This window comes from Rhinatrema bivittatum, chromosome 1 (genome assembly GCF_901001135.1).
Source record: "Rhinatrema bivittatum chromosome 1, aRhiBiv1.1, whole genome shotgun sequence".
NCBI lineage: Eukaryota > Metazoa > Chordata > Amphibia > Gymnophiona > Rhinatrematidae > Rhinatrema > Rhinatrema bivittatum.
In genome coordinates, this window is record NC_042615.1 from 359,976,639 (window position 1) to 359,997,519 (window position 20,881).

Consider the following 20,881-nt stretch of genomic DNA (forward strand, 5'->3'; position numbering starts at 1 on the left):
ACAAGGTCTTCCTGCAATTTATCACAATCTGCTTGTGATTTAACTACTCTGCACAATTTTGTGTCATCTGCAAATTTGATTATCTCACTCGTCGTATTTCTTTCCAGATCATTTATAAATATATTGAACAGTAAGGGTCCCAATACAGATCCCTGAGGCACTCCACTGTCCACTCCCTTCCACTGAGAAAATTGCCCATTTAATCCTACTCTCTGTTTCCTGTCTTTTAGCCAGTTTGCAATCCACGAAAGGACATCGCCACCTATCCCATGACTTTTTACTTTTCCTAGAAGCCTCTCATGAGGAACTTTGTCAAACGCCTTCTGAAAATCCAAGTATACTATATCTACCGGTTCACCTTTATCCACATGTTTATTAACTCCTTCAAAAAAGTGAAGCAGATTTGTGAGGCAAGACTTGCCCTGGGTAAAGCCATGCTGACTTTGTTCCATTAAACCATGTTTTTCTATATGTTCTGTGATTTTGATGTTTAGAACACTTTCCACTATTTTTCCTGGCACTGAAGTCAGGCTGACCGGTCTGTAGTTTCCCGGATCGCCCCTGGAGCCCTTTTTAAATATTGGGGTTACATTTGCTATCCTCCAGTCTTCAGGTACAATGGATGATTTTAATGATAAGTTACAAATTTTTACTAATAGGTCTGAAATTTCATTTTTTAGTTCCTTCAGAACTCTGGGGTGTATACCATCCGGTCCAGGTGATTTACTACTCTTCAGTTTGTCAATCAGGCCTACCACCATTGGGGAATTAGCTCAAGTGGTAGAGCGCTCGCTTAGCATGCGAGAGGTAGCGGGATCGATGCCCGCATTCTCCACATTCCAGTGGAAACACTGAGAGGAGAGGATCACCTTGCTGGTGGCTGAAAGGAATCAGTAAGTTTTTGCTTGGGACATTGACATTGACTTTTTTAAAAGTATTGGAGCAAAGTTAACTATTTGGGAATATTATTTAGTGTGTTTGTGCCTTTAATAGTCAGTCAGTAAATAAAACAAGTTAGACTGTTTGCATTTTTAAATAGTCAGTCAATAAGGTAGCAGTAGGTAGTGTGTTTATTTTTTAAAAAGTCTGCCTGACTATTAAAGTGTCCTCCAGACTTTTAAAGAGCTAAGTGTCTTATTTAATAAATAACTGAGTGCATTGTATTGAAAAACAAAAAAAACCACAAAAAAAAAAAAAAAAAAACCCAACAAAAAAGTAGCCAGAAGCTAGAAATAAGCTAGGAGCAGTATATACCAAAGTAAAAAAGTTGAATATTTCAGCTCAGTTACTCACCTTGGAAAGGTGTTGAGGTAGTGTGATTAGGTTTGAATAGGGAACAACATTTGTTAATCAAGGGAGCTGTGAGTCACTCAGGCTGACTAACTAAAGTTAGACTGTTTGTAATTCCCAACCCTCCCACCCCTCGCCCACCCACCCCAAGCTCATCCCTTAATTTATAGGCAGGTGCCACTTGCACAAAAAAAAACCCAAAAAAAAACAAAAAAAAACCCCATCAACAAAAACTTTATTGAGGATTCGATCAGACCCCAGTAGGCCACTACCAGACATATAGTGAATTCACTAATACATTTAAAGGAACTTAGACACATTCCTACTCCCATAGCAACCTAAAACTTAACTAGGAACTGATCAAAATTGAGATGAAGGCAGCAGTCCAGCAGCAAGAGGGGGGCTTCCCAGTCTTTTGCATCGAGTGTCACATGTATGATTTTTTACCCACCGGTGAGAAGTTGTACATGTGCACGCGATGCAAAGAGCTCCTGGCTCTCAGAGAACGAGTCCGATCTCTGGAGGCTAGAGTGGCAGACCTGGAGGAGCTGAGGGAGACAGAGAGGTATATAGATGAGACCTTCAGGGACATAGTAGTCCAGTCCCAACTTCAGACTGGCAGCCCTGGTGCTGCCTTGGAGGAAGAAGGTCTCATAATGGGAGAGCACCAACCAGATGTAGCAGGAAAGGATCCTGTAGCAAGGACCTGCTCTCTAGGTGATGCATTGTCCTTTCGCACTGAGGATATCTCCCCAAGGCCTACTGCCCAGGAGGGAAGGGTTAGGTCGGCCGTCATAGTTGGTGATTCGATTATTAGGAATGTAGATAGCTGGGTGGCTGGTGGGCGTGAGGATCGCCTGGTAACATGCCTACCTGGTGCGAAGGTGGCGGACCTCACGCGTCACCTAGATAGGATTTTAGACAGTGCTGGGGAGGAGCCGGCTGTCGTGGTACACGTGGGCACCAACGACATAGGAAAATGTGGGAGGGAGGTTCTGGAAGCCAAATTTAGGCTCTTAGGTAGAAAGATTAAATCCAGAACCTCCAGGGTAGCATTCTCTGAAATGCTCCCTGTTCCACGCGCAGGTCACCAGAGGCAGGCAGAGCTCCGGAGTCTCAATGCGTGGATGAGACGATGGTGCAAGGAAGAGGGATTCAGTTTTGTTAGGAACTGGGGAACCTTTTGGGGAAGGGGGAGTCTCTTCCGAAGGGATGGGCTCCACCTTAACCAGGATGGAACCAGACTGCTGGCGCTAACCCTTAAAAAGGAGATAGAGCAGCTTTTAAACTAGAACAAAGGGGAAAGCCGACAGTCGCTCAGCAGCGCATGGTTCGGAGAGATGTATCTTTAAAGGATACTAATGATGCACTAGAATTAGGGCATCCCGACAGTGAGGTTCCAATAATTAGAAAAGTAGTCCAAATGCCTGTAACTAAAAACTCACCTAAGCTAAAAAATTCTAACTTATCCCTATCAATTAAAAAGCAGAATAAAAATACAATCAAAAAACAAACTTTGAAATGTTTGTATGCTAATGCCAGAAGTCTAAGAAGTAAGATGGGAGAATTAGAATGTATAGCAGTAAATGATGACATAGACTTAATTGGCATCTCAGAGACATGGTGGAAAGAGGATAACCAATGGGACAGTGCTATACCGGGGTACAAATTATATCGCAATGACAGAGAGGAGCAGTCGGGAGGAGGTGTGGCGCTTTATGTCCGGGATGGCATAGAGTCCAACAGGATAAACATCCTGCATGAGACTAAATACAAAATTGAATCTTTATGGTTAGAAATCCCTTGTGTATCAGGGAAGACTACAGTGATAGGGGTATACTACCGTCCACCTGGTCAAGATGGTGAGATGGACAGTGAAATGCTAAGAGAAATTAGGGAAGCCAACCAAATTGGTAGTGCAGTAATAATGGGAGACTTCAATTACCCCAATATAGACTGGGTAAATGTATCATCGGGTCACGCTAGAGAGATAACGTTCCTGGATGGAATAAATGATAGCTTTATGGAGCAAATGGTTCAGGAACCGACGAGAGAGGGAGCAATTTTAGATCTAATTCTCAGTGGAGCACAGGACTTGGTGAGAGAGGTAACGGTGGTGGGGCCGCTTGGCAATAGTGATCATAATATGATCAGATTTGATTTAATGACTGGAAAAGGAACAGTGTGCAAATCCAAGGCTCTCGTGCTAAACTTTCAAAAGGGAAACTTTGATAAAATGAGAAAAATTGTTAGAAAAAAACTGAAAGGAGCAGCTACAAAAGTAAAAAATGTCCAAGAGGCGTGGTCATTGTTAAAAAATACCATTCTAGAAGCACAGTCCAGATGTATTCCACACATTAAGAAAGGTGGAAAGAAGGCAAAACGATTACCGGCATGGTTAAAAGGGGAGGTGAAAGAAGCTATTTTAGCCAAAAGATCTTCATTCAAAAATTGGAAGAAGGATCCAACAGAAGAAAATAGGATAAAGCATAAACATTGGCAAGTTAAATGTAAGACATTGATAAGACAGGCTAAGAGAGAATTTGAAAAGAAGTTGGCTGTAGAGGCAAAAACTCACAGTAAAAACTTTTTTAAATATATCCGAAGCAGAAAGCCTGTGAGGGAGTCAGTTGGACCGTTAGATGATCGAGGGGTTAAAGGGGCACTTAGAGAAGATAAGGCCATCGCGGAAAGATTAAATGATTTCTTTGCTTCGGTGTTTACTGAAGAGGATGTTGGGGAGGTACCCGTAATGGAGAAGGTTTTCATGGGTAATGATTCAGATGGACTGAATCAAATCACGGTGAACCTAGAAGATGTGGTAGGCCTGATTGACAAACTGAGCCTAACAATAAGTATCCTATATAAGGAGAATATAGATTGCTATAATCCTCCCACTTTGTAAAGACCTGTCTTAGTAACCTTGCCCTAAATAGCCTTTAAGGCTTTACGTTTCACAAGGTTATTACTCAGCTGTCCTAAGCCTCTTTGCTGTATGCTATGTGTTGCAATTGCTAATAGAGACCAGGCCAGTGATCAGAAAGCAAAGCAAATGCCTCATGTCTAACTCTGCCCTGCTGCACCTCCCTGCCAACTTAGCAACAAAAAAAAAAATGTGCTGGTGATTGCAAAAAAAAAAAAAAAAAACCAACAACCTACAAATAAAAAAATAGAGATTAGATCAAATGTTGGAATGCCTCCAAGAAAAACATGCCATTTGTATCAGCTGCCTAACAAGAATACATTTTTCATTTCCACTGAAGCATGCTGTTTTGTTCACAGGCATCAGGGGGTTAGATCAGGACATGTCATCCAGACAAGTGACATGACCAGCCTTGCCAACATAGTCTCTTGCCAGACTAGACCTCCACGAAAAGAGGCCGTGGGGCATCCATACCAAGAGCCAAAAGCTTCCCTTTACCATATTTGTCTTGGCTTTTGTAAATCACAGCTCTACCATGTATTATCTCCCTGGTGTAAAGGAAATGAATCATGCATAGACCACATTATTAATGGGAAACAAAATGTGGAGCCAGAATGACTGCAGAGGCAAGCCACTGATGTTGGTCTTCTACAGTTGCTTTGAACAAACTTGGCCTGAACCTCTCTGGGTCGTCCCATCTTTGCTTCCCGATAGACCAGTAGAAGCCTTTCTGTTGAGGTTGGTGACCCTGGTTGGACTGTCTGGCCTTCTGATGCCGGATCCTCTTCCAACTTGGCCAGCTCAGGGCTTGCTGGGTGTTGTTAGGGGCCAAGGCTGATGTGCTCGCTGCAGAGGGAGCGCAGCTGCTGACTTTGGTTAGCAGAGAAGTCTGTCCGCCATGCCTTCCTTTATGAAGATGTTTTCTTTGCTGTCTTGTCCCTTGAGGAAGTGGTGTAAGAGGTGGGATTTTGACAGTGGAGTTCTTCAGTTGGGCCCCATCATGGCCAGAAAGAAAGTAGCGAGAGTCCCTGTTTGATTACTTGGTCACTGAAGTGAAGGAACAGTGAGCCTCCTGGCCAAGTTGTTTGGTGAAAATGTATAGCTGACTTTGATAATTGAAGATGTAAGAGAAAATTATAACTATGTATGGAAACTGGCGTTGGTCAGAGAAATCTAGGAAACCCTTTCTTTTTTTCCTGCTTTTGAAATCTGAAGTGCAGGTGCTGGAGCCTTTGCAATTTACTAAGAAAGTTTTGGCAGAAAGAGATTAGAGATTTGTTTGTTTTTTTTTAATGAAATGCCTCCTGTAGGGACATGCCATTTAAAGTGACTGACCCCAGTATGCTGGAGGGAGCATCCACTACAACATCATCCGCCATCCCAAAGGACCATTACAGCACGAGATCATGAACAGCTGCATCTGCTGGGGTGCCAGCTACTGGGACGTCCTCTCTGGAATCCGTTGTGGTTTCTGCCTGGGTTGCAGAGGCTGGGACCCCCTTGACACTATAGTTTGTGATGCATCATCCCAGAATGCTGAAAAATTCCCTCAACTTTGTGAAGTCTCAACAGCATCCTGTCTAGCTCCAGTAGAAGGGAACGAAGATGATTCAATTGAAACTATTTCACTTCAGAACTCTATGGTGTCTAATTTTACAATATTGCTGAATGCTATACGGAGTCTTAAGACACAGGTATTTGAAAACGCTCTCTACATGCAAACTTTTCTTCCCCCCCACCTAAATCCCCCCTCCTAATGTGGTGAAAGTGAGTGTCCTGTGGACCCCTGTGCCTCCTTTTAGCTGAGCTAAGCTTTCAGACGGCCAATTTACATGCATAAATCACTATTTACCCACCAAAATGGCATTGAAAATGGTCCCCTGGGAGGGGATTTCAAAAACTCAAGGCTTAGGTTTTCATATTTTATCCAGCTACATTATGACTCATTTTAGCAGATTATAAAATGCTGTTTGTGTGCTATGACTTTGATGTACAAAACTGTTATTGGATAAGAAGTTGGAAAAGTGGGCTACAGTGGATGAGAAAATTCTTTGTTTTTAAGATTCAAAATCTGAAAGGTAAAGTCTATATTGAAAGAACGGAATAAATGGAGGGTTATTTAGCAAAAATGTTTGTTCTATTTCAGTTTAAGCTACTCTAGTATATCTGCACTTAATTGGTTTTATTTATTTATTTTCGATGCATCTGCAGATTTGTTTTATCTCCACCAACTGAGAGTGGAACTTTATTATTCTTTGTCTTCCTTTATTGAATTTGGCAGATTAATGAATATACTGGATGATATTAACACATGAATTCATACTGACATGCATTTAATTTGTGATGGAAGTAAAGATACACAAAATATAATACAGAGGAATAATAGACATTGTCCATTTAAGTAACGTATTCCATGAGTGCGTGTGATTTGTAATGAGCTGTCATTACAAGCTAGCAATCTTCTTCCCTTTGTTACAACATGCATGCATCAATAATTCAGATTTTAATCTACCTTCGGGTGATTGAATCAAGAGAACTTTGGAAGAGTGATTTTAATTCAAAGACAATTGTCTGACCTTAAAGCAGTGCCAACAGGAATAACATCTCCTTGATACAATCATACGGAGAAAAGATGACATGCATGGCTAGTTCACTGATAGCTTATATGTCACTGTCAGTCACAATTAAGAAAGAGGGCCCAGTGTGTGTTTGCTGTTGCTGCTCATTTTGCAGTGATCCCTAGAGATTAAGCAATGTGCAGCACTCAGAGCGGACAGTACAGCATACTGATTGCTTACTGGATTGCCAGGGTTCGTCACCTCTCTCTATTTATTAGATTCTGCAGGTACACAGCAGCACTTCTACCCCATGACACTGTGACACTGCTGTCAATGAGAAATTAAACTGCTTGTCACATCTTATTTAGGTTTCCCTCCTGGCGAAATGAACAGGAAGCAGAAAAAATCCGTCCCATTTTCTCTTTCGAAGGCACGAGCCAAAGGCAGGCACGCAGACAAGCCAGGCATCTGAGGGCCCAAGAATGTCAGGGCCGGGGCTGTACGTTCGCCTTCCTGGCCCCCTTTCAGCACCGCAAAAAGAGGGAAGTCAGAACCCCATTCCGCCAGCTGCTGAGGAGAGCCCACTCCTCCTCCAAACCCCCCTTCCTCGCTGATGACAGTGAGAAAGGGATGGGGGTGAGAGAAGAATCTGAAAGGGGGAGATGGGGGACCTGCAAGTGGCAATGGGGACCACATCAGGTATTGCAACCAGTGCCTGAGACCTTAATTCATCTTTGCATAACTGAGCTAAAGGAACATGGGGGGGGTCTGGCAAGCAAGTCTGATTTCTTGACTGCCTCTTTTCAGAAAAACACAGCAGAAATCAAGAGAATGCTATTACAGCAGTTTCTACACTCTTGTCCTACATTAAATTACTTTACTATTATTATTATGCATTCATGCTGTATAGTACTTTTTATTCAAATAACTGTTCAGTAATTTAATAAAGGATACAGCAGCAGAGACTCTTCCAGCTCTAATTAGTTTTTTCTACAACAGGAATATCAAAATGTGCTACACTATTGGGATATGGTCATGACAAGAAAATTAACATTCCAATTCTGGGGAACTTTACCAGGGGAGACCTGGGGGCCTACATACTAAAGTTTTTCTCTAGTCTAATGTCTTTTAGAAAAAAAACCTAGGAGGCAATTTTCAAAAGGATTTACGCGTATGCAACTGGGTTTAACACGTGTAAATGGGCTTTTGAAAATTGCTACGATATATGCCACTCTCTTACCCACGTACCTCCCTTGAAAATGACCTCCCTAGTACATAAGGATCTTCATTTCCACAAAATGAATACGACCTCAGCTTAATGTCTCATCCAAACACCAGCACTCCGGAAAGGCAGGCAATGCACCCTGGGGGCAGAGCTTCTGTACTGGTACAAGGAGAAGTTTCCTCCGCTGAGTCACCATCAGCATCGCTGGTAGCCTCCGGTGTGCCATTCAGGTCTCCCATTCAAGCACCAGTGATAGCAGCCATGCTCAGCTTGAGATACCACAGCGCCAGAGCCCAAGCTGCTACCTGTGTGGGGATTTTGGTAACATGGTTTCACAGGTTACATAATTGCTCATTCTGCACACACTTACGTATACCTTACTAGGAAAATATAATAGACAGGCCAAGCATATCTCCAACCATACAGGATCATGCTGGCACAAGTGATATAAAAATATTACAAGAATGACAGATGTGAGGATTGTATAAGTGCCCAGAACCCTGAGCAACTTCATTATGGATTTTTCCTCATTCTCTCTGCTGTGTCTCATTGTCTATACATCATCTGCCCTTTCCTCCTCCTCCTCCTCAGAGTCTTTTCCCAATGTTCTTCTTAAAGAAGCAGTTTCAACTAAAGTCTTCAACATTTTGGAGTGCCCTATGACTCTTTGCTTTTCTTTTGGCCTTCTGAGGCATTCTGTCAATGGTGATCTTTGCCCTGTTACAGTTTTATTTCTAATAGCTTTGCTTTTTCTTTGGAATGAAACATGGCCCCACTGCATCGCAGCCACCACCCCGGTTTTTGAAAATGTCCTTTGTAAAGCCCATTCTGTAACGTGTCATGTTAAACTTTATGCCTGCTTGCAAAGGGTTCTGTCGAGGTTCAGCTCAGTTCTGGACCAAATGGCTTACATGGACATTGATAATGGTAGCTGTACCAGAATAATTTTATTTTACTTCTTAACTGAATTACCTAATGAAAGCAGTCTTAAGAAGCACAAAACTAAGTTAAAGCCTCGTTAAAGAAAAATAATTTTACCGCTTGCATAAGTAGAGTAAAGCAGCACTTACAGTAATAACGTTCCAGCCTCCTGGAGTTTATAAGGAAGTTAGGAATAACAATATTTGGTCTTAAATCAGGGGTGTCAAACTGCAATCCTGGGGGCCTACAAACCAGCCAGGTTATCAGGATATCCCTCATGAATATTCATGAGGTAGATTTGAATGCACTCCCTCCAGTGCCTGCTGTTTTCTCTTCTGTACATTCGTGAGGGGTATCCTGACAGCCAGACTGATTTGCGGCCCTCCAGGATTCCCTTTTCACATCCCTGCTATAAGTTGCTGCAGAGCAGAATGCAAACGAGAGTGACAAGACAAGGCATCCTGGGTCCTGCTTACCTCTGCACACTCCTGCAGTGTCCGGGTACGACTGGGCTTTGCACTCAGACAGGCAGGCACCGTAAGGCTTTCCATTAAATTCCTCTTCGGCCTGCAGTAGCTCCTCTGGCTTTCGACACTGCGTACAGTGAGTGCTCCCTGGGCCAACACAGGCACGGCAAGACGGGTGGCAAGCTGAAAAACAAGGTCCCGCAATAAAGGGATCGCGCGCAAGATGTCTCAGCATCAAAAAGAAACATGCTCACGTCTGCAAGCTGTTTAACTGGGTCCTGAAAAACAGAACTTTAAGGTGGCAGATTTGTTGTTTTCCATACTAATTGCCACCCCCTCAGAAAATTTCCTAGAAAGAAAGCTGTGATTTGCAAAACAATTTCAAGATATCTGGCTAATGAGTTCTTGTGACAACTGTAGTGCTAATTATAAAAGAAGCAAGATACCAAGAAATTCACCAAATTGACAAAATTAAACAAAAAAATACAAGCCAGCTGATTCGATAGTTGTAACAATCTTGCCATCTGTTGCCAAGATCATGAGCATAGGGATTTGGTTCATAACTAAGCCATGACCATTATCCAATTGTCCCATACTCGCTTAAAGGACACACCTCATGAGCTCTTCCCTCTCGTCGTGGCTCAAAATAAAGAAAGGTCACATATTCGCAAACCAAACATGACGCGAGTCCAAAGTGAAATGCAAAGCTCTGACTCATCCTTACCAGAGGGGACCGGGCAACTGGATGGCCATGATGGGAAGTCATCAGTTCAGGAAAAGACCGTTGCTGACTTACAGCCCAACATGATAATATACTAACTGAACGTATTATACGAGGATGTTTGATCAGAAAACTGAGCAGAGCAGACATGTCTGTCAAGATACAGGGCAGGCACAAAGAGACGACTCAAAAGTCTCTAGCACAGACAGCGTTAAATTGTATTAAAATCTGGGTTGTCATTTTTTTTTTTAAATAACAGTAAAGATTTCATAGCCATAGTAAGCCATTTAAGGGTCTGTAGTTATCATCATCTTTGGTTTTAACCAACAGTGAGCACAAGCCTTTGCACTTTGTTATTTAAAACATCAGCACCTTGTGCTGATGCAAATTTGGTTAAATCTGAGTGAAACATTCAGCGATCTACCTCCTCAACTAAGCAACCATGTTACTCCCACATTACATGGAGATAGTAGAAAAATCCTTGTGTAGATATTTTTGAGGTTCTGTGCGAAATGTGGTCTCTGGCGCACTTGGCAGACTTTTGTGCGCTCCACTGCAGAAAGCAAGTTCTGATTGAAAACGCAGTGAGAATGAAATGCTTCTCAGCTTGCTCCTTGCAGCTTCCCAGGCAGGTCTGGTGTTCAGGGTAACCTAGCTAAAATATGCAGACCAGTTAAGGGATTGATACTGCAAAGATTTAGGCATGTAACATACGGAGAGAGATGCTCCGATCTTCATAACTGAAAAGTTCCACCTGCTGAGCCCCTGGAACGTAGGCTCCTAAAAACGTGAGCAGGGGCAGGGAAAGTAATGCGAGCACTCAGTGTTGGACGCCTAACTTAAGGGCCCACAGTTAGGAAAACAAACAGCAGTCTAAGATTTCAGGGCATCGGTTTTAGAAGTCTGCATCTGATGAATTTTCAGCCTAAATATGGCGGAAATTTTTCTCAACTTCAGGAGGCTAAAATTGAGGCTCCTACGTCAGGCATTCTGCTTCCTTTCAAAATTGTCCTCTTAGCGTTTAGAGCAAAAGGTATGCAAAAGTGCTTCACACATATTTAATGTGGCTAGCCTGAAAACCAAACCTGCTTGGGAGCCATGAGGACTGGAGCTGTGAACTGCAAGTCTAGGGATATTGGGGCTGCACTGTATAGAATTAGGGCAAAAAAATTTTGAGGTAGGCCCAAACCTCAGTCAGGTGGACCAAGCCAAGAAAAACACTTCTGTGGCAAAAGTAACAGGAGGCAGGTGGCACCGTATAGACTAAGCAATTTATTGAGGCACAAGCTTTCATACCTCATCAAACTGGTTAGTCTGTAAGGTGCCACCTGCCTCTTGCCATTCTTGCTACACCAGACTAAAATGGCTTATCCACCCCTCTGAAAATTTTCATTTCTTCCGTGGATGAAAGAAAACACTTTAGTATTGTTTTCTTATCTAGCAAGTCCTGCTGCTCTAAGTTTGTCAGATGATTCTGTTCCCTTTAAAACCGCTGTTTTGCAAGCAGCACTAGACACACAGATTACCTTTGCAGACCCCGAGATCAGGATAGAATCCCTCTCCACAGCCAGGCAGACACAGTCCCTGGAGCAGTGCACGAGACCCGGAGCAGGAAGTGCACTGAGTAGCCAGTGGTCCAACGCAGGTGGCGCAGACATCGTGACAGGCTGAGGGGAGAGAACCACACAGGCGGGTAAAGTTACCAGATGCATTTTTCTCTGCTCATGGATTGCTGCCAACACAGAATTTGTGCAAGAAAAAGTTGGCTGGCAGCCACCCGAATCCCACTGTGATATCGTAATGGCAGCAACAGCGCTATAAAAACTGAAAAGAGAAAAATTCACAATGAATCACAAGCACAACTAACGTGTGATAGCCAACGCAGGAATTCAGATTACAATTAGTAAATCTGGCCACTGGTACTCGGTGGCTAAAGAAGTTGTTGCATTCTCTGCTGTGCCTCGTTGCTTCCATCCTCCAACCCTCCCATATACAGCTTGCCGCATTTCTGCCTACCTGATGATGAATGATAAGGTGTGATGCCGATAAGCGATGGGTAACAGAAAAAGGGTGGGTAGGTGGACCAATGAAATTCAGGTTCGAAAGTGCTCTACAGGCACAGCTCTGAACCTTGTTGAACAAGGTACGGTACTGAAAAGCTGGAAATGCTAACAGCAGAGCCTCCCGTTGTCAATTTATATTTCTGTCTTTATTTGGAATGTCAATAGACTTTATTATTATTTCTTGAAAATACAATAAAGAAAGTTATATTTTAAAAAAACCCACTAACAGCAAGACTTGGTCAAAACAAAGGGCCGGATTTAAAGCAAACCATTATGAAAGCCCTTGATAAATTAGACCTTTTGTGCCACAAAAAAAAAAAAAAAAAAGAATTCTGCTGTGTCTTGGAAGTTCTTTGTTCTGGGGTTTTTCCCAAAATACAGGAAAGTTTACAATTACAGGTCAAAGGCCAGCGGTCAAGGAGCTAAATGCAGGCCAGGTCACACTGGGGCAAGCATGTCACAGCCTACTAAGGAAAAACTGCCTTACGAGGGGACAAAAAGGAGCCATACGCACACTCAAGGCTTAGTGTCAGCACTTCTTAAATTGTATACGCACTTCAAGTCGTGTCGTGTCTTCCCCGAGGCCCCCTCCCCCATCTTTCCTGGGATCAGAGGAAGAACACTAGCAGATCCCCCAAAAAGCAGCTCCGACATTCTCATTTCCCTTGCTCTAAAACCACCATCCACTTCTGGTGAGGAATTCATAGACTGGAAAGCGCTGCAATGCAGATCTTGCCAGGAGAAGGCATCCATTACTGTCCGGCCCCATCACTCCGTTTTTAGCAGGCTGCTTTCACTCCCTGTTCTCAAACTGTAGTGGGGGTACATAACAGACTGCCCCCAAGGGGCAGTACTCAAGTTTGTTTATAAATGGTCTAGAGAACAGAGTGATGAGAGAGAGACTGTCAAATTAGCAGACAATACCAAACAATGTAAAATAGTTAACACACAAACTGGTCGTTTAAAACTGCAGGAGGATCTAGAAAAATTGGGAACCTGGACATCCAAATGGCAAGTGGAATGAAATACAGACAAGTGCGAAGTGATGCACAATGGCAGAAAAAAATATCCAAACTCCCAGAAGACACTGCCGGGGGTCCACTCTGAAAATCCGCTATCAAGAAAGGGACCTTGGAATTACTATGGACCACGTACTGAAACCATCGGCATAATGGGCAGCAGCAGCAGCCAAAAAAGCCAAACAAATGTTAGGAATGCTTTGGAAAGGTGTCAATGACAAATCTGAAGATATTACCGCACCTCTGTATAGAGATCTGGTGTGACCACACCTGGAGTATTGCATGAAGCTCTGGTCGCCCCCATCTCAAACTGGATGTGGAGGAGCTTGAGAAGGCACAAGGAAGGGTAACCAGACTGATGAGAGTGCTGGAGCATTTCTTATAAGAAGAAGGGCTAAAAAAAGTTTACAGCTTGTTAGCTTGGAAAAAAGAAGATTGAGGGGGGACTCGACAGAGATTTGCAAGAGCATGAATGGAAAAAAAAAAATTACAAGCAAGCGGTTGTTTACGATGTCCAAAAACAGCAGGACCTGGAGGCATCAAAATGAAACTCTACGCTAGCAATTTCAAGACGAACACAAGCAGTATTGCTTTAGTTAAACTGTGGAATCTGCTGTCGCCCAATGTAGTCGCAGAAAGCAGCACGGCAGGGCTCAAGAAGGGTCTGGAGGCATCCCTGGAAGTCAAGGATATAAACGGATATTAGAGATTGGGTGGCGGTCAAGCGGCTTCAACACTGTTACAGATCTAGAGGGAGCACATAGGTGAACTCTGGTTTTCATCTGGTGACTCTGGGGCCACTGTCAGAGGCAGGATGCTGGACTAGACGGACCACGGGTCTGACCCATCCTGGCCAGTCTTATGTGGAGTACTGGAGCTTCAGGGAGGGAGGGAACGTGACCACTGCTGGTAGAAGAGTGCCACTGAGGGGGGCTTGGTCTCAGAAGAGACTTCCCCTTCCAGCTCTCTGCCACTGAAGAACCCTGTGTCCCCTGGGCAAACCATCTTGAGGGGGATTTTCATTAATAAACATGAGAAAACTCAAAGCTGTGTTATGAAACATTGTACAAAGTCTGTAAAATGCAGTTTATAATCATAATTAGCATCTAAATCAAAATAACAGCTGCAGTTATAGGATTTCAAAAGTATACGTGTGGCAGAGTGGTCAATTGCCCCCCCCCCCCAATTAGAAGAAAACTCGCTCTCTTCCAAAACCAGTTCCAATTTTCTAATGCCCCCTTCCAAAAAAAGTGAGTTAAACACACACAAGAAATTCAATGGTAGGGTATGACAGCTTCGTTTTCCAATCCTCCTCACCTCAAATTTCCCTCTTAAAGGATCAGTTACATTTAACAATCTGGAATTTCAAAAAGTTCCCGTACCTACATTTAGAAGTACTCACATATTTCTCAAAAAGCAGAGAGACAGGATGGAAGCGGTTTGGAGAAAGATAACCAAAATAGTGAGACTGAAGGACCTAACTAAGTACACCCTGGAGGAGAGGAGAGACAGGGTGGATAAGATAAATACCTGAAAGGCATTAATGATGCACAGGAATCCCACCTTTCCAATGGAACTAGAGGACATAATATGAAGCTCCAAGGGCTAGACTCAGGACCAACATCAGGAAACATTTCTTCACGGATAGGGTGGTGGATGGATAGAATGCCCTCCCGGAAGAGGTGGTGAACACGAGAGATGTGCTTCGGATTAGGATTTTGTCTCGGGCTTCATTTCGTGCCCACCCCCCCCCTCCCCGGCGGGAATTTCGTTTTTCCCGCAGTTCGAGGGTTTTTTTTTTCAGGGGCCCCGATTTTCGGGTTAGTGCGCGCTAACTCCCGATAATGCGCATTAACGTGGCAGAGTTAGCGCGCACTAACCCGAAAATGAATTTTTTCCAAAATTTCGGAAAAAATTCAATCGTTTTTCGGTTCTCCCGAACCATTCCGAATGGGAAAAACGATTGCACATCCCAAGAACAGGAATGGAATTCAAAAGGGCATGAGATAAACACAGAGGTACCTGAGTGGCTAAAGGATGGACATGAAGAAAAGGAGTAACCTGTGTTAACTAGGGTAATGTGCACAAAGTGGTAGTTGCTGTCTTTAACAGAAGGCATGGGTGGGTAACCTGCACTGAGCGATAGTTACTACACTAAAAAAAGAAAAAAAAAAGTTTGCTAGGCAGAGTGGATGGACCACTTGGGTCTTTTCCTGTCACCATTTACCATTTTACTATGTTCTGGATCACAAATTTAAACAACAAAAATATAATTTTAGAAATCAAATACTTTTTCCATTTTATATTTTATCTCCTGTAGTTTGAGTACAATACTAATTGAACATTATCTGAATCCGTACTGAGATGGGTTTCAGGTCACAACAGTACAGGCCCCATCTAACTCTCCCTCAGATGTGTTTGGTATTCATTCTACTTCAGATGCCAAATGTATTTGATTTAATGTGTTCGAAACTGAAATGGAAATGCATTTCAGACACATGAGGGAAGGTTAAATGAGGGCTATATTGTCGCTTGTGCATCGACTAACAGCTTCTGGCAGCAAAGGACAGGGAAGAAACAATGAGAATTATCCCAGTAAAGGATGGATATGGTGAGATACATGAAGGTCAACAGATTTAACTGAGGATAAACAAGGACTGTAGCTCAAGAGCCCTGGATCCAGTGCCCTGCTTTCAGCAGCCTAGGCTTTCTAGCTAGAAGGCCTGCCCCAGTACCAATCCCAAGCTCTCCATAATAAAGCCAGCCCTCATTTAACAACTTCCTTCTGTCATATGTTAAGATTGCTGCTCACCCCAGGTCATCCGAACAGGCTGATCCAGGCCTGGTTCTGCTCCATTGCATGCATGGAATTGTAGTTCTGACTGTCTAAGAGAAAATCAATGGGACAATCAGAACTAAAACTCCATGCATGCAACAGGACGAAACCAGGACTGGATCAATCTGTTTGGTCAACCTAGGGTGAGTTGACAACCCTATCATATGCACAATAAAAACCAGTTATAAACATGCCACATCTGCAAGCACTATTTTACTCTTGGGTTGGCTCTGTGACTCAGACCAGAGGAGACAGGGCTTCTGGTCTCTTTTCCAACATGACAAGCTCTAGCTTGGGGGTGGGGGAGGAGGGCATGCAAAGAGAATAACTCAGTATTTAATCTTCATTCATATTTATTGATCACCTACCTGCTGAAGCCCTAACCGATTAACAAAATCTAACATACATAATCAAGTTATGACAAACAATGTAAAATTAAGCAAAAATAGGCAAAAAAAAACCAATTAAATCCCTCCAAGAAAAACAATATAAATAAAAGCAGAAGAAATAAAATCTATCACTCAAGACAAAAATGCAGTTTTCATAATAAAGATTCAGCATAGACAATTTTAAATAAAAAGGTCTTCAGCTGCGATTTAAAAGATTTAGTACATTCTAGCAAGCGTAAGTCCTCAGGAAAAGTATTCCAAAGCGAAGGAGTAGTGATGGAAAAGGAACAATCCCAAGTCTCACAAAGCCGAGAATGCCTTAAAGAAGGGATCTTTTATCCGGGGATTAATGGGGTGTCAATGGAGATCAAACAGAACTGGTGTAATATGTTCACGCCGAGCACTCCCTGAAATCAGTCGCACCGCTGGATTTTGCAGTAATTGTAGTGCTCTTAGTAATATGTAAGGTAAACCGGTATAAATAATGTTACAGTAGTCAATGAGAGGCAAGATGACAGCATGGAAGTGCGAGTAAAAAGCAAAGTTTTCAGGCCGCAAACACACAACTTATAAGAACCGGATCTTACCGGATAAGCCTCAGAGGGGCCAGCAAAGCTGCCTTAGTCACTCAGCCAAGTGGTCAGGGAGGATATATAAGGAAGAGAAAATAATCTACTTTTTGGTTTAGGTCCCTCAGACATGGAAGAAATGAGGGCCAGCACTAAAATGCTGCCAATCAATCGACCGTGAGATTTCCTTAGGCATTTCCATTCCTGCTCACATGCCCGCACGATGCCTAGCCATAGGCTCCAGCATGTGCCAAAGCTCCCGCCATTATACAGCAGCTACAGTCAGGTTTATTGCATAAAGTAAGAACGTTTGTTTTAATACTACTGCCATTTTACAAGGCACTGTTAAAGGATTATGCACATGGATGAACTGCTCCTACTGATGAACTTCTAATAAAGCTAAAATGCTCTGATGCCTCTGTGGTTTCATTACGTCAATACTGATTTTATTCCTTGCTGATAGGGCTGCACTAGAAATCTGTTGCTTTGAAACACTAAATGGAAATGTAAAGGCTGTAAGGACTTTAGCAGCAGTTCAAAGCCAACACAGTGACACGGTAAACGAGAGCCACTAACTCATCCAGTCACTCCTGTCCACGCAGCTAAGGATACATCCCAGCTACCAGAAGGCTGGGCTCTCTTTCATTTCCCCCCCAAACAGCACTTTCTAGAAACAACCACCACCATCTGATTCTTACCTGCATGGGGGTGAGTGGGGGGAGGGGGGCAGAGAGACAGGAGGGAAAGAACTAAGCATCACTGGAACTAGAAGGAAATCTCTGAAAGATTCCCCCCCCCCCCAAAAAAAAAAAAAAAATTACAGGTAGATGGCAGGAAAAGTGAAAAAAAAAAAAATTCCTCACAGAATTTTCCCATAATATATGCCGTTTCTTAACTTGTTATCTAGGAAGTCTTTTGACGTAAGCCTCGCGTTATTTCTTTACCTATTCATTTTTCAAAGAACTCATTATTTTCATTTTCTTTAGGTTTCTCTCTGCTCGCTGACCAGACCGGGCCCTGCCGGACTTTTCTCTTACCTTGGCATCTGCCCAGGGTGTCCACATGGTGTCCATCAGGACATCTGGAAATGCATCGCTTGTGATGCAGGACTTTTCTCTTACCTTGGCATCTGCCCAGGGTGTCCACATGGTGTCCATCAGGACATCTGGAAATGCATCGCTTGTAATGCAGGACTTTTCCTTTCTCGCAGGTTAAACACTCAGGGCTATCCTTGTGACAGGTCTGACAGGATGGATCACAAGCTAAGGAAAGAGAGAGAGAGAGAGAGAGAGAGTCGGCAACATTTATCAGTGCTCTGAAACAGAGTGTAGCCTTCCCTAAAGTTACTAATCCAGTAACTTAAGCATTTCTGATGAAGCAGCAATGGGCTCATAGGGGCCTATGTACTAAAACTACCGCTAAATGAAAATTGGTTCTTACCTGCTAATTTTCGTTCCTGTAATACCACAGATCAGCCCAGAAAAGTGGGTTGTGTATCCCTACCAGCAGGTGGAGTCAGAGAACAATTAGAACATTGGGCACTGCTACATAACGAGAGTGCCACCTGCTGTCCCTCAGTATTGGCCTGTACCCAAGCCCACACTAACAGAACTAACTAGCAGCCGAGGTTGAAACCCAAACAAAAAAACGACAACCTGTGGCCTCAACAAACAGACTCAGAAACTGCTCCATCGAGTAACTCTGTCAACACGGAGCTCCGTAATTAAAAAAACAGCAAATCGTAAGGCAATGCAGTCTTTTGGTATCTGAAGAAAGGGGTGGGCCTCTGGACTGATCTGTGGTATTACAGGAATGAAAATTAGCAGGTAAGAACCAATTTTCATTTCCTGAACATACCCAGATCAGTCCAGAAAAGTGGGATGTACCCAAGCCACCCTACACTGGGCGGGAACCCGAAAGACCCGCATGCAATACACTCTCACCAAAGGACGATTCATCATCAGCTTTAACGTCCAAGCGATAATGTTTAGTGAAAGTGTGTAAAGAAGACCACACTGCCGCCCTACAAATCTCCTGAGGTGACAGGAGTTGACACTCCGCCCAAGAGATCACTTGTGCCTTGGTTGAGCGTGCTCTGAGACCCAACAGCACTTGACGCCCTCGGGAAATGTAGGCGGAGCCGATGGCTTCCTTAATCCAATGAGAGATGGTCACCTTAGACGCCTTATCACCCTGTTTGTGCCCCCCAAACAGGAGAAACAAGTGATCTGAACGTTGGAAAGTATTAGTAACCTCCAGGTAGTGCAGCAAAATACGCCGGACATCCAATAGATGACGGTCCCTGCCCTGAGAGGAATCCCGAACCCAGTGCGAAAACCGGGAAGATCCACCGCCTGATTGACATGGAAGGCCGAAATCACTTTGGGAAGGAACGAAGGAACCATGCGCAGGGAAATTCTATCATCATAAATCGAAGAAAGGGATCACGGCACAACAATGCCTGCAATTCCGAAATCCGGCGAGCCGAGCAAATAGCCACCAAAAACACTGTTTTTAAAGTCAGAACTTTCAAGGAAGCCCTGCGCAGAGGCTCAAAGACGGCTCCGCACAGTGTCCGGAGAACTAGATTCAAACTCCAATCGGGACATAAAGGCCGGACAGGCAGACGCAGATGTTTAACCCCTTTGAGAAAGCAAGCAATTTCTGAATGGACAGCTAGACACACACCATTCAACTGATCCCGCAAGGCGCCCAACGCTGCCACCTGAACCCGAAGGGAATTAAACACTAACCCCCTAGCGAGTCCTTGCTGCAAAAATTCAAGCACCCGGATGACGTCCACTGTCAACGGATTGCAGGATCGTTGGAGACACCATGCCTCAAACAGTTTCCAAACCCGAACATAAGCCATAGACGTAGCTGGACGGCGAGCCTGTAGGAGTGTGGAAATAACCTGTTCGGAATAACCCTTCAAGCGTAAACGTCGCCTCTCTAAAGCCAGGCCGTGAGAGAGAAGTGATCCTCCCAATCCACAGGAGCGGCAGACCACTGATTTTCACAGCGCCATGCCAGGCAGCGTAGCTATGCAGTCAGAGCAGCTGAGGGAAGAAAAAAATAGGCCCGAGACCTGCAGCTGCGCGAGCGTCGCCGGCAGCATGGAAAAAAAAATAGAAAAACAAGGCTTCTGCGAGGAACCGCGCTGTTCAGCCACCCAGGTGCTGAAAACACGGCCTGGACCCAGTACACACATTGCCTACCTTCACTATCAACCCGGAGCCCCAGGAGAGGAAGGAAATTAAACTGCGACGGCTCAAAGCTGTCCCCACAGCCTGCTGCACAACAGGCTCCCCCACGCCGACTCCTTACCTCAGACTGAAGAGACTTTTTTTTTTTAAACTAACTTTAAACAACTAAACTACTGAAGCCCGCACTAACAGGGGTCGAGGGAGCAGCTTCGGGGGTAGGAAGACCAGGAGCCCCCGGCCTGTACACCCCGGGACGGAGCGGGCGAAACACAGTCAGGGGTGTCTAACCCCCCAGACACCCGGCTTCCACTGAGGGATGGCTCACGAAGGTGCCTAACACCTCAGGAAGCAAACGAGAAGGAAACATAAAATAACAAATTTCCTAACTACCCCGAAAAAAACTAAGACTGCAGGAGATGCACCCTACCACCTGCTAGAGTCAGAGAAATACTGAGGGACTGCAGGTGGCACTCTCGTTATGTAGCAGTGCCCAAAGTTCTAATTGTTCTCTGACTCCACCTGCTGGTAGGGATACACAACCCACTTTTTTGGACTGATCTAGGTATGTTCAGGAAATAGACTTTATCATGCATGTGTTAAAAAATTTTATGTACACACTAAAATGCTAATTAATGGGCATTGCACAAAAAATGTTTGCACGCATGAGCAAAAAATATTGCTTCAGTAGTGTGTG

General features: G+C 43.8%; 1 protein-coding gene and 1 non-coding gene across 3 annotated transcripts in view; one reads left to right on the forward strand and one right to left on the reverse strand.

Annotated features, from left to right (window-relative positions):
* Positions 1 to 20,881, reverse strand: part of FRAS1 (Fraser extracellular matrix complex subunit 1) — an 868,026-nt gene that overhangs the window by 460,716 nt on the left and 386,429 nt on the right. For both annotated transcript variants that reach the window (XM_029600388.1, XM_029600395.1), the window contains exons 16-18: positions 18,103 to 18,243; positions 11,632 to 11,772; positions 9,394 to 9,567 (exon numbers count right to left, since the gene is read on the reverse strand). In XM_029600388.1, coding sequence (XP_029456248.1) covers positions 9,394 to 9,567; positions 11,632 to 11,772; positions 18,103 to 18,243 — 456 coding nt within the window. The remainder of the gene's footprint in view (positions 1 to 9,393; positions 9,568 to 11,631; positions 11,773 to 18,102; positions 18,244 to 20,881) is intronic.
* TRNAA-AGC lies at positions 763 to 835 on the forward strand. Its single transcript has one exon. It is a non-coding gene; the product is annotated as a tRNA-Ala (tRNA).